Below are 12309 nucleotides of genomic sequence, written 5' to 3'. Positions count from 1 at the left end.
GGACACGTCCCCGTTTACCCGGACACGTACCCTTTTACCCGGACACGTCCCCTTTTACCCGGACACGTCCCCGTTTACCCGGACACGTCCCCTTTTACCCGGACACGTCCCCTTTTACCCGGACACGTCCCCTTTTACCCGGACACGTCCCCTTTTACCCCGACACGTCCCCGTTTACCCCGACACGTCCCCTTTTACCCGGACACGTCCCCTTTTACCCGGACACGTCCCCTTTTACCCGGACACGTCCCCGTTTACCCGGAAACGTCCCCTTTTACCCGGACACGTCCCCTTTTACCCGGACACGTTCCCTTTTACCCGGACACGTCCCCTTTTACCCGGACACGTCCCCATTTTGGAGAGCTAAAAATTGCATCAGGTTGGAATTTCAAAATTGTCCCGTATTTTGCTCTGTTTCAGCCTTGAATATGTTAACATCAGATTTGTCTTGGATTTCACTCCCCCTACTCACTTATTGTTGTACACTCGCTCTCCTCATAGCCCTACAGCACAGATGAGTTGGACGTGACATGGGTAGGGGAGAAGTTTTGTCCCACTTTCTTGCGCATTCTCTGTCTACAGAAAATTACCAACATTGGTCGATACCCAGTACCCCAACCACCTCCCCCCGCGGACTATTGCTGGCAGATTTCATCAGTTTATCATCAAATTCTGTGCATGCAATTTCACTGTACAACCATTCACACGAGTAGGAAGGATTGGTTCCTCCAGTGTTCTCTGTGGAACATACTGACATGCCTTTCTGACACTCTAGGTGGTGCTATGCAGATTCAAATCAGAAATTCCCAGCATCTAAAGATACAAATCTAAGGCGTTGTATTAGTTGTTCATCTTTGTAGACCCACATCAACATGATTCACCTTTGCATAATTACCCAACCTATTCCAAGTGCAGTCAGATACACTCAGATACTCATCTTTTTTATAAGCTCCTGTTAATCCATCCTGACATCTAGCCTTTTTTTCCCATTGCAATCAAGGCAACATATTTAGGAAAGTCCAAAGGGGATACACTGCTTTTGAACTATAAGATGGCAAACTCAACCAGTAAAACTTGTGGGAAGACAGTGAGGGATCATTAACCTATAAAGTAGCAAGACCTACAGTTCATCTCTTTGAGATGGTTACCACATAATGGCCCATCTGAACCGATCCTGCAGTGTAACTGGAATAGTTTGTAAATGTGATCTAACTATCCATAATAATGATTACATTTAAAACAAAGAAAAACAACAGTTCTTGTTTCATCAAGAGCAATACCTGCCTAACAATTTCTTTCTTTCTATATTACCACATGTGCTTATCAGTCAAAGTGCACCTGCTCTTTTTACTATGCCAGCCCTACTTGTCCCAAAGCGGAACTAAATCAGTGTGTTGTAAGACTAAACTAACACCTTTTAATGACTCGCCACCACATCATTTCCATTAGCTTCTAACAGCTGCAGCAGCAGAGCCTCTGTGAAAATGGAAACCTGACATCTTTTGACTCACTTTTGTCATTTTTACGTCTCTTTTTGATTTCCTATCATCGATACCATTAAATTTTTAGAGGAAAGAAAGAGGAAATGAACACTGAAGGAAGTCTAAATAAAGTCACACAGCCCTGAAAAGATTAAACGACTTAAGCTTCTCTCTTCGAGACAGAAATAAATCTCAAGTGCCCATTTTTAACAATGTCACATGTTCGTACTGTTTAGAAATAATCATTTCTATGTACTTTCCCATGAGATGATGTTGTACAGGGCCAGAAAGACTGAACTGAAACACTGAAATCCTGTTTTGTGCTCAGTGAGCAGTAAAACACATGGCGTTGGAATTGCCCAACAGTTTCACACTGATGATGAGAAGTTGCCGTCGTCACATTTGTATCCCACAACTTCCAGTTATGCTTCAAAATTAATTAGTTACTGTTGACACTGAGTCAGTGGGATAGTTAAGTGTGTGAATACATCTGGCCTCCACCCACATAACTTTTAAAGAGTTTTAAGCAGCAGGACTGGAGACATTTTGTTTCTTCATTGCAAACTGCTGTTTTCAAAGGCAAGAACCAATCTTTCTGTCTTTGTACAGTCATGTGAAAAAGGGGGTATGCCCCCCTTTCAATTTTACGAATCAGAACAAAATAAAAGTAACTCATCTGATCCGTACCAGGGCTTAGAATAAGATGAATGCATTTTCTCCTGAACAACAACAGCCCGTGACATATTACACAGTGTCTGAGTAACAAAAATCTAAACAAAATGAAGAAGCAGTGTTGGAAAAACCATGTCCGTCCTTACTGCTTTCATGAGAATTTAGAGGTAAGTTGCATTCATGTGCTGTTAATTAAACTTGATAAACTTGAACAAATACAGATGAAAGACTGATAACCTCATACAGAAAATCATTACTTCAAGATTTTAGGGCTAAAGGCTGTTTTGCATGCTACTGAATCATGAAAAGCATTTTCACATACTGTATCTCTTTATTATGACCTGATATACGGCCTAAAACTGCTGAACTGAGAGTAGAAGCACAAGTAAAAATGTACAATCATCAAAAATCTCATTTCAAAATCAAATTTCATTCAAAACCTCCTGCTTAATTTACATCAGCTGTGTTCATTCTTATGAGAAACACACCGCAAAAGGGAGTCATAATGTTATATAGGCATTATAATGGTCTGACCTTAGTGTGTTAGGGTGGGGGATCCTTCTGACAAATAAGGGAAAGTCCCAGACCAAGAAAAACATTCATATCCAAATTAGCGTCCATGCAGAGATACAGGCCCATCTTGCTCTTCTTCAAATCAGGGATTCTCCTACCACTTCAGTTTCACTGGGTAAGTAATCTTTCTTAAAATAATTTTCAACTAAGGATAGGTACGGAAAGAAGAAAATAAAAACTAAGTTGACTGTTTTTTGTTGGCATTTCCCATGTAGGTGTGATTCAAAACTCACTTAGGCCAGTGTTGTTCAAGTTTTTAATGAGTATGACAGCAGTATTTACAACTTGAAGACCAACACTGTGTCTTCTGAGGAATCTGGTCTGTTATAATTGGCTCTCAATACAAACATTTTTCATTTAGAGACGAGCACATTGACACAAACCAGAGACAAGGCAGCTGAGTGATACCACCGTGAGGACCGAACAGTGAATTATACCAAACACTACAGCGTTAATTCTGGGTTATAATCTTAAGTTTCTATGTCATTAAACAGTTTTATTTTGAATACTGGTGATGGAATACACGGTATTTGTAACAATGCCAGGGTGAACTAACTGCACGTACAATCAGAAACAGACCCTAGCTGCTGGTTACTGGGGTGTGACAGAATAAGTTACAGTTCGGAGTGTGAAAGCAGTGAAGGGTGGACGAGAGTTAGATCTGTGAGTTTTTCACACTTGGCTGACTTGGTTCTTGCCAGACAAAAAAAAACTGCCTTTGAGAATAAAAGCCATGATGTCTATAAGGATGAATGCAAAAGAGTTACAGCCAGATTGCAATGTTGTTGCAGTACTAAAAATCCATGAAAACAGCAAATTGCACCGATTTTCACAGCAGAAAATCATCTCTGCAACATCCAGTATTAGGTTTTTTAACTTGTTTAAGCATAGACCCAGCAGTGTACAAATGTCTCAAGTCATCAGAACTTGCACGAGCATCTCACTGTTCAGACATTACTTCAGTGTGATAAACCACATGCTCTTTCATAGGTGATGGCCTCATAGTTTGAGCATAACTGTGCACCTTTAAAGAACTTCAGTTCAGTTGAAACTGCACTTAACTGTATATACATGAAGCTTTTGTTTAAAACGTTGTAAAAGTTCTGACTGTGTAAAAAATTAAGGGGAAAAGAAATTTGCAAATAATTTGAAAACTGAATTCAATAGAAAACCATACAAAGATTATAAAGTGCTTACTGAAACGTACATGGTGATTTAAGTGTGTGTTCTTCTTTTTCTTACCTCATTAGGACTTGCTGTGGTACCATCACTGACATTGTTAGGACCAGTAGTCTTTATGGGGACCAAAGCCCAATCATTATGAGGCCAAATGTCATTTCTGTGGCCCTGGCTAAGGTTTAAACTGAAGTTCAGTTCCTATTTGGAATGAACTGGTAATGGTTAAGGTTGAGTTAGTCTAAACATAACGATGGAAAGCCAAATAATTATCTTAATTAGGATAGCTGCATGAGTTGTGTGTGTGTTGCTGTCGTTTCATTTTTTAACATGTCGTTAATAATTAGGAACTGAAGGGACCAGCTGCTTTAGTTTTGGATGTAAAATGTCTTGTCTTAGTTGCTTGATATAGAATTTCAGCTGCTCCACTGTCATATTTTTCTTTTCTTTATCAATGCACCAAAGGTTGTCAAAGGGTGACGGGTTTGGACTGGAATTCATTGGATAGGAGAGTTTTGACTTGTATTTCTGGATTCATCAATGAATGGCAATCACTGGCAAAGGTTTTTTCTGACATTCCTGAGCCCATACAATGATTTTCGCTACAGACTAGTGTAATTTTATTTTGTCAAGGACTTGACACTGAATTTTTTTTGAAAAACTGAAACTTACCTAAACTGTAAAATGCCTCATGAGGTAGCATCAAATTTAAGATGAGCTCAACGTCAGGCAATAAACACAAGTCATTCAAAACATCCAGTTAATCAACTTCACAAATATCTCCCATTTTGTTCAATTTGAATGACATTTTATACAGCATCTCAGATTTTTAAGGGGAAAGGGTTCCAAGTATAATGTGACAGCAGGGCATTATGTAGTTAATTTTTCATACCTGCTTTATTCTGTTCAGGATCATAGGGAGGACTGGAGCATAATATAGTGTAGTATATCACAGTGAAATGTCTTGCAGAATGATGTAGTAAAGTGTACTTACCATAGAGTGTAGAGTTGTGTTGTATAGCAGTGTGACATAATACAGATTAAAGGGATATACTGTGTAGTGGTGTGGCTCAGTATAGCATAGCCCTCAGTAGTGTAGTAGTACAGCAGAACAATGCAATGATTTCCGTATCTCAAATCATTTTCAAAAGTAATGATAGGCAGCAATCTGCAAAACCCTGCATTTACAAATTGTGGAAAAATTTCAGAATAAACTGTGTTGATGTAAAATACTCCATCATCTATAGTACATACTGTCATCTGTACATAGATTTATGGACACAGCAAAAAAAAATCAATATTGGATGTCCGTGATTTTCTGGCACTCAGGCAGCACTGCATTTAAAGCAAGCATGTTTCTGTCATGAAAATCACAGCAAGGGCTCAGGAACACTTCCAGAAAAAACATTGTGCGGTGAACACAGCTCAACATGGCATCAACAAACACAGGTTAAAGCTCTATCGAGTGTAGAAAAGTCAGAGGTGCCCATGAACCAAAAATGTTGCCATCTTCTTTGGGCCAAATCTCATTTCAAATAGAAAACTGTGGTCAGATGAATCAAAATTTTTAATTATTTCTGGAAATTATACAGTACATATGCCCTCCAGGTAAAGTGAAGAGGAACCATCTGGCTTGTTATCAGCATTCAATTCCACATTCTGCATCTCTGATGGACTCAAAACTTGCACATCTGGAAAGGCAACATCAGTGCTGAAAGGCATATGGTGGTTTTAGAGCAACATACGCTCCCATCCAGACAATGAGTCTTTTAAGAAAGGCCTTGCATATTTCAGTAAGACAATGCTAAACCCCATACTGCATCTACTATAACTGCATAGCTTCGTAGTAGAAGAGTCTGAATGCCGGACTGACCGTCCAGCAGTTTAGACCTTTTATCGATAGAAAACATTTGGTGCATCACATCAAGAAATGCGAAATACCACAAAGAGGACCCAGGAATGTTAATCATTTAGAATCCTATATCAGACAAGAACGGGACACCATCCCTCTGCCAAAAGTCCAGCAACTGGTCTCCTCAGCTCCCAGATGTTTACAGACAGTTGTTTAAGAATGGCGAACATGGACCTGTCACAGCTTTTTCATGAAACAGCAAAATGTCTCACTTTCGGCATTTAAGTTTTCTACGTTTGTCGTGAACCAAATGGATACAAACACAAGAAACAGAAAATTCTAAAGATAAGACCCTTTTTTTTGCATACATGCATGCATGAATTATTTGGAAGTGTTGTTCAAGCTTGTCAAAACAAAACAAAAAAAAAAAAAAAAAACGGGCTGAGTCAATTCTGAGACAATCCTCATCCGATCACTAAAATCACAACTTCGATTTACATATTTGTAGTTACTCACACGCCAGCTGCTTCCTTTAAGAGTTTCCCTCTGTGTGTTCTTGTCAGAGTGAGGGGTTATCGGGGCCGATGGGTGGAAGATGCAATGAGGTTGAATTCTGGGATGCCTTGATAAGAAAATGCATGCACTGTCACGCGTTATGCCAGCAGCCAGATGTCATGCCCAGATGCATCATTTACTGCGGTAAGTGCACACATGCATGCACAGAACAGAGGTATAAGAATATGTAGCTGTTTTCCATAATCTGTGATAAACTATGGAAATGCATTTGTGACCATTTTAGTGTTTCCAATTCATTGGCACGGTCAAAGTCTGAATCCCCCTTAGAACTATGAACGGAATGCTAAACTTTAACAGATTCACGGAAGTAAATTCACAAAATTCGCACACCCCTCCTGATTGCTTTCACACAATGTGCTTTCTTTCATACAGACTCTGCAAGTTGCAAAGCCAAGCCTGGCCACTACTACGACAGGCTGCTGAAGAAATGCATTAGGTGTGCAGAGATCTGTGGCAAGCATCCAGCAGAATGCTCCCACCACTGTTCGAGTGAGTACCACTCTGCTCTGGATTAGAATTTTGAATTACTACCTAGCTTTCGGTCGAAACTCTCTGCACAAAGTTTGCAGGTCAGCAATTGGGAAAGTTGAATGGCTTAGAAAGTCAAAGAAGAGCATCTGAGAACCACTGAGATTGGTTTGAATGTCAAGTTTTTTACACTTGTGTGAAAAAGAAAGTACCTTTTTCAAGTCTAAGGTCTTATGTATAAAAAAAAAACCTCAGATGAACAACAACAAATAACAGTGTGAAAAACTAAGAACAACCTTCTAGCTTCGAAAGGGATTAAAATGGCAAGCAGCAGCCAGCTGCTGATCAAATGTGCTTGATTAACTGATCATCAGTAAGTGTGAGCACCTCTATCTGGTCTGAAAATCTGAAATTATGGGAGTTGGCTGGTCTGGAGGTGTGTGTTAGCACAATGCCAAGGAGGAAAGACATCAGCAATGATCTTAGAGAAGCAATCATACCAAGTACTCAAAGGACAAATGTGAGGCCATCTGTCTTACAGGTACATGAGATGTACGGAGCAGGAAAACGATCCCAAACACATTAGCAAATCTGCAATAGTTGTAGATTTACCTGTGCATAAAAAAATGTCTGTAAAGCTCAATGAACTGAAGCAATGTTGTGAAGAGGGGTGGGGAAAAATTCCTCCTCAGAGATGTGAGAGACTGGTAAAGTCATACAGAAAAGGATTACTTCAAGCTGCTATTTGTAAAGGTGGATCTACAAGATATTGAATGGTAAGGTGGACTTAGTTTTCCCATAAACTGCTTCTGCACTCTGGTTTAGTTTTTGTTAGTTTAATATTCTAATATATCCCTCCAGCTTCGCCACCTCCTGTGACCACAAAAATGCTCCTGACTGACGTTACCAAACAGACGCCGAACACAAGGATGCCCCAAAGATTGGATGACTTCTCGATCCTGCTATACTCCCTCCTGGCCGCTAGCATGGTGCTGCTGTTTTTCAGCCTTACTCTAGCCTTGATAGTCCTCCTAAGGGGACGCCAGGCCAAACCCAAAACCGTGGGACCCACCATAGGCACTGAACACAAGCAGAACTGTGTGGTCCAGCCAGAACCGGAGCCCAATTTTCCAGTCAGCCAAGCAGGGATGAGCTCGAAGGGTCAGTGGAGAATCAATTTAACCAAAGGCCTCAATCAGTGCAATCAGTTGGATTATGACTTCCTGGCATTTCTCTTATATAATCATTTTGCTTAATTGTGTGTCCACTACACATCTGTTTACAGGTTTTCAAACAAGTTCAAGTTGTCCCACCTATCGTGAGCAATCAGATGACTCCAGCCCAACAGAGACCTGTGTGTGTGTTCACTGTTTTCCTGATCTGAGAATTCTCTGTCAGGACAGCCACAGGCCACTGAGAACACCTAACTCCATCAACCAGCCAGCTGTGCTTCATAAAGGCCTCCTCCAAAATGGGGATCGTGTCTGTAACGAGGGGAGCCTCTACATTTCTGGGCTGAGGGTCCAAGAAGAAGCAGCAGTGGGATGAGGTCCATATGGGTTCTCTAAACATATCTATCCGGAAAGCGGGAAGAGAAAAATGTGTCTCTCAAACATCAGAGGTGCAGTTTAATCACATTTAACTTTCAAATTTTACATATTTTTTTTCACAAGTTGAGACACTTTTCGTTGCATGCTTTGGTCGAAATACCACAGAGATACGGTGCAACACTTATCCTTTAAACCATCAATTTACAGACCTTTTCATAGCAACTAGACTCCATTCCCGAACTGAGAGCTGTCCTATAGCTTTGCCCTACCATGTAAACGCGAATTTGGAGGCCAGATTACTCTTAGTAAACATCGAAGTGCATCATCACTGAATGAGAGCAGTGTAAATAGCCTGAGAACTCGCACTAGCACACACAGCAAAACCCCCTCAGGCTACCACAGTTTTCCTTTCAAATTCTCACATTCCCGTCTTCAGTTTGACGGCTGATTCCGATCTCTTTGGCAAAATCTTGTTTGCTGAAATGGCTCAAGATGTTACAACAGAACCACAGACAGGAAGGCTGCAGTCATGCGCCGGCCAGCAGGTTAATATACCAATAAAAAAATGAATAAGATCAAGTCATTCCTCTGTCACATATTGGCTCCAAAAACCTTTCATTGTCGCTCTGTTTCTCTGTATTTTAAGGATGAATTGAAGTTATTTTTGAGTTGAGTTGTGAAATACCTTTCCCCTGCAAATGAGGAAGTCCTACTGAATGGGATATTCTCTTACTTGGAGACCCATAGACAAATTTCCAGTGTTTTTTTTCCCTAGTTTTTCAGTTGGTAGAGACCTCATACACTTAAATATATGCTCTCAAGCACAGAAACAGTATTTTTAATGTCCTCTTAAAGGACAGTCAGCATCACTGAGAACATGTTGACTTTTACATGTTGCCTTAAAGGCAGGCAGCCTGCTGCAGACACTTCTTGAGGTTTTCTACTGAGCTTTTTTCTGTGAAAACATAGATCTGAAACATTTTTTCTGTGCCGTTTTGGATGATGTGCTGCTGGAAGGATTTTTGTCTGTAACTCTGGTCATTTTCTACAACTGTTATGATGCATAACCATGGCAACAGCAAAGTTGATAACCTGCTGAAGCTTTGCAAAACGTGATGCCTGAAAGACCTGAAATTAAGAAGAGACTAAGAGGTTAAAGAAGAGACTAAAAAGTCTAGGATGCAGAGCAGGAACAAAAGAGAGAAAAAAAAGGTAAAAGGAGTTTAAAACATTTCTTCCCTTGATCATCATGGGAAGTGTGAGATCACTGGCATATAAAATGGACAAGCTTGGATTCCAGATGAGGACACAGCAGGGATATAAGGACACCACCATTATTTGTTTTCATCGAGACGTGACTGCAGGAACACCTCTAACACCTCTCGAGTTGGTTTTCAAACTATACGGGCTGACAGAGACAGAAGACAAAGAGGTAACAGTGAAGGAGGAGGATTACAGAGCTTGCTCACAACAGATGGTGGAATCCTGGACATGTCACTGAGAAAGAGCGTCTCTGCACCCCAGATGCTGAGCTGTTGCCTGTGAGTTCCTGTCTATGTTGTCTACTGAGAGTTAAACTGTTTCACCTGCCAATGCTGCTACAAAAACAAGATCCCAACCCATTGATGGCGACCTCTGAAGATATCTACCACACCTTCCTCTCTGCCACACTTCAGCTTTCTACATGTTTGTCAAATGACTTGCATTGAAATTTGTGCTCCATCTGTAACAACAGCATATCTATATCTATATAGCATAACTAATACTGCAGAAATATAAGCTCTCTCCTGGGATTAATAACGTATTATTGAATTTAACTGAAATTTAGAGCTCCTAGTCTGAGTCAGTATCATACACATGTACACTTTCTTTTGATTTTCTCTTCTGTTTTCTCCAATTCATGACAGTACAAAAATGAGCTCAAATGTAAAAAGAACAATGACAACAGAGTACAGGTTCAATGGTGGACCAACAGCATTTGACTGCCTTGTCGAGGGTAAACTTGGCTCATCAGACCACACTTCAAAAGACTTGCATTTTTGTGCTTATGCTGTAAATTTATGACTTCAGCCCTGGAGACATTTGATCGTTGCATCTCCAGAATAACAAGTGAAACACACTGTGAATAAACACTTCAATCAAGTGTTAATATAGAAAGTCAGAAATGCTAACGTCCAAATCGAAGACGAAGCCTGTAAAGGTAAAAAACACATGCAGTGTATTATTTTTAAGAAACAATATGTTGTGGTGGAAGCATGTCCCTGAGGTGAACTTCCCAATCTGCCACCTGCAGTTAGAAACATCAGTTCTCTTAAAAATAATCAGTGAAGTGCCAGCATGCGTTCATTCTGAGTCAATAAGGTAACTGACCAGATTCGGAGTCTCTCCATACATTCACTTAACAGCCCCATGAGGCGAGGTGTGTATGTGATGTTGATTAAAACCCCCTCCTCCAGTGAAAATGTGCTTCGTCTGTAACTGCACTCGTTTGGTCTTCAGGTTTAAGCAAATTAAGCAGATGCAGAAACGTATTGTTAAGACTGTTTTATAAATCGGGCTTCAGCTGTGATTTCACAAACTCGTGATGACTTTCAATAAGCGTGGCTAATGCAGAAAGTGAGATTATTTATCTCATTTTACCCTGACGCGGGAATGCAAAGCTTAAACATGATGTAAGGGAGCCCCCTGCTGGTTGTATAGAGATACAGCAGTTTAAGACTCGCGTTCAAACCTGTGGTTAGGTTGATGGTGTGAGGAAATCATTTCCACACTGTGTATTGCTGCTGTAGAGCAGCACCAAATGCAGTTTTCTTCTTCTAGTTTCAACATTAGTTGTATTTTTTCACTTTTAAAAAAGCCCGTCCAGCTGATTCAGATATCCTTTTAGATAACTCTAATAAACACGTACAAAATCCTTTTTTTGGTCATTTTTAATTGAATAAAACATTCAACTGTGAAGGGAATTTAGTATAGCCTAAAATGCTTCAGAGCAGTGCTGCGTTTGTGCTTTTGGGAAATGTAAACACACAGATTGGACAGGTAACTGTGGTTTTATGCTCGACGGTCCACCCACCAGCTGGTGTAGTCACTTAAAAGGGTTGCGCTGCCCGAGTCGGACGCTCCCGTGTACATGCAGCCTCCAGCTGCATCCAGATGGGGGTTGAATGGTTAATTTGCTAGAATGTCTCCTAAAACTGCGAGTCTTCAGAAATGCTGGCGTGTTGACCGAAAATGAACGCAACAGAACATATGTACCAGGTAACAAAAAAAAAAAAAAAGAGGCAACGAGGTACCTTTAGGTTCTTTTTAATCCAAAGCATTCTGTTGGAAGTGCAAATGTAAAATCTAAGCACGCTTCCATAAATGAGGTCCCTAGCTTGGACACTAATCATGGACATAAATTAAGGTGAAATAAAAAGCTTTTATATTCATAGTTCATGAATTTTTCAACAACGGAGAGTGAGCAGATGCCATTTTTAAACCTGTTAAACATGAATCAGCATGTAAAGGTGAATAGTTTTGTGCTTTTGCCAACAATGTGGGCGGGGGGGGCGTTTGATTCCCGTTTCTGCAGGCCACATGTCAAAGTGGCCTGAGGTAGGACACAGAACTCCACGTTGCCTCTGATGCGTCCACCAGCATACGAGTGTGTGTGAAAAGAAGCCCTGCAGCAGGACTTTGTCTACACAGGCTAAGCAGGAGTGTATGTTAGAAGCAAAAAGACCAGAAAAGCTCCATTTACCATGTCTGTAGGGAGGAGAGGTTGTATTCAAGCCATCGTCCCCGCGTTTGTTCTCTGTTCTGTGCGTGGCAAGTTCGGTTTGACCCACACAGCACAAAGGACTGTTGCTATGGTTACCAGCAGGTTGATGTAATCTCACCCATCCTTCAGTCAGTAAAAAAACCTGAATTAAATACCATGAACTGTCGCATCTTCTGTAAGAGACCTCAGCAAAAAAAT

General features: G+C 40.6%; 1 protein-coding gene across 1 annotated transcript; it reads left to right on the top strand.

The window, feature by feature from the left end:
- The first annotated feature begins 2695 nt into the window (after positions 1-2695).
- On the top strand, positions 2696-8743 carry LOC140278434 (uncharacterized). Its single transcript, XM_072373438.1, has 5 exons — positions 2696-2841; positions 6318-6453; positions 6703-6819; positions 7660-7951; positions 8082-8743. The coding sequence occupies exons 1-5, from the start codon at positions 2773-2775 to the stop codon at positions 8344-8346; spliced, it is 879 nt and encodes a 292-aa protein (XP_072229539.1). The 5' UTR covers positions 2696-2772; the 3' UTR covers positions 8347-8743.
- The last annotated feature ends 3566 nt before the right edge of the window (positions 8744-12309 follow it).

This window comes from Leuresthes tenuis, unplaced genomic scaffold, assembly GCF_036924035.1.
Source record: "Leuresthes tenuis unplaced genomic scaffold, fLeuTen1.0.hap1 SCAF_20, whole genome shotgun sequence".
Taxonomy (NCBI): Eukaryota; Metazoa; Chordata; class Actinopteri; order Atheriniformes; family Atherinopsidae; genus Leuresthes; species Leuresthes tenuis.
The sequence above is the reverse complement of the archived record's forward strand: the minus strand, read 5'-3'. Positions and strand labels throughout refer to the sequence as shown.

What these genes read in the sequence shown, in the direction of transcription:
- LOC140278434 (XM_072373438.1), top strand. Translation starts at nt 2,773, where the DNA reads ATGCAGAGATACAGGCCCATCTTGCTCTTCTTCAAATCAGGGATTCTC. An exon ending in CAGATGCATCATTTACTGCG is followed by an intron (nt 6,454 to 6,702) that starts GTAAGTGCACAC and finishes TCTTTCATACAG; the next exon opens with ACTCTGCAAGTTGCAAAGCC. An exon ending in ATGCTCCCACCACTGTTCGA is followed by an intron (nt 6,820 to 7,659) that starts GTGAGTACCACT and finishes ATATCCCTCCAG; the next exon opens with CTTCGCCACCTCCTGTGACC.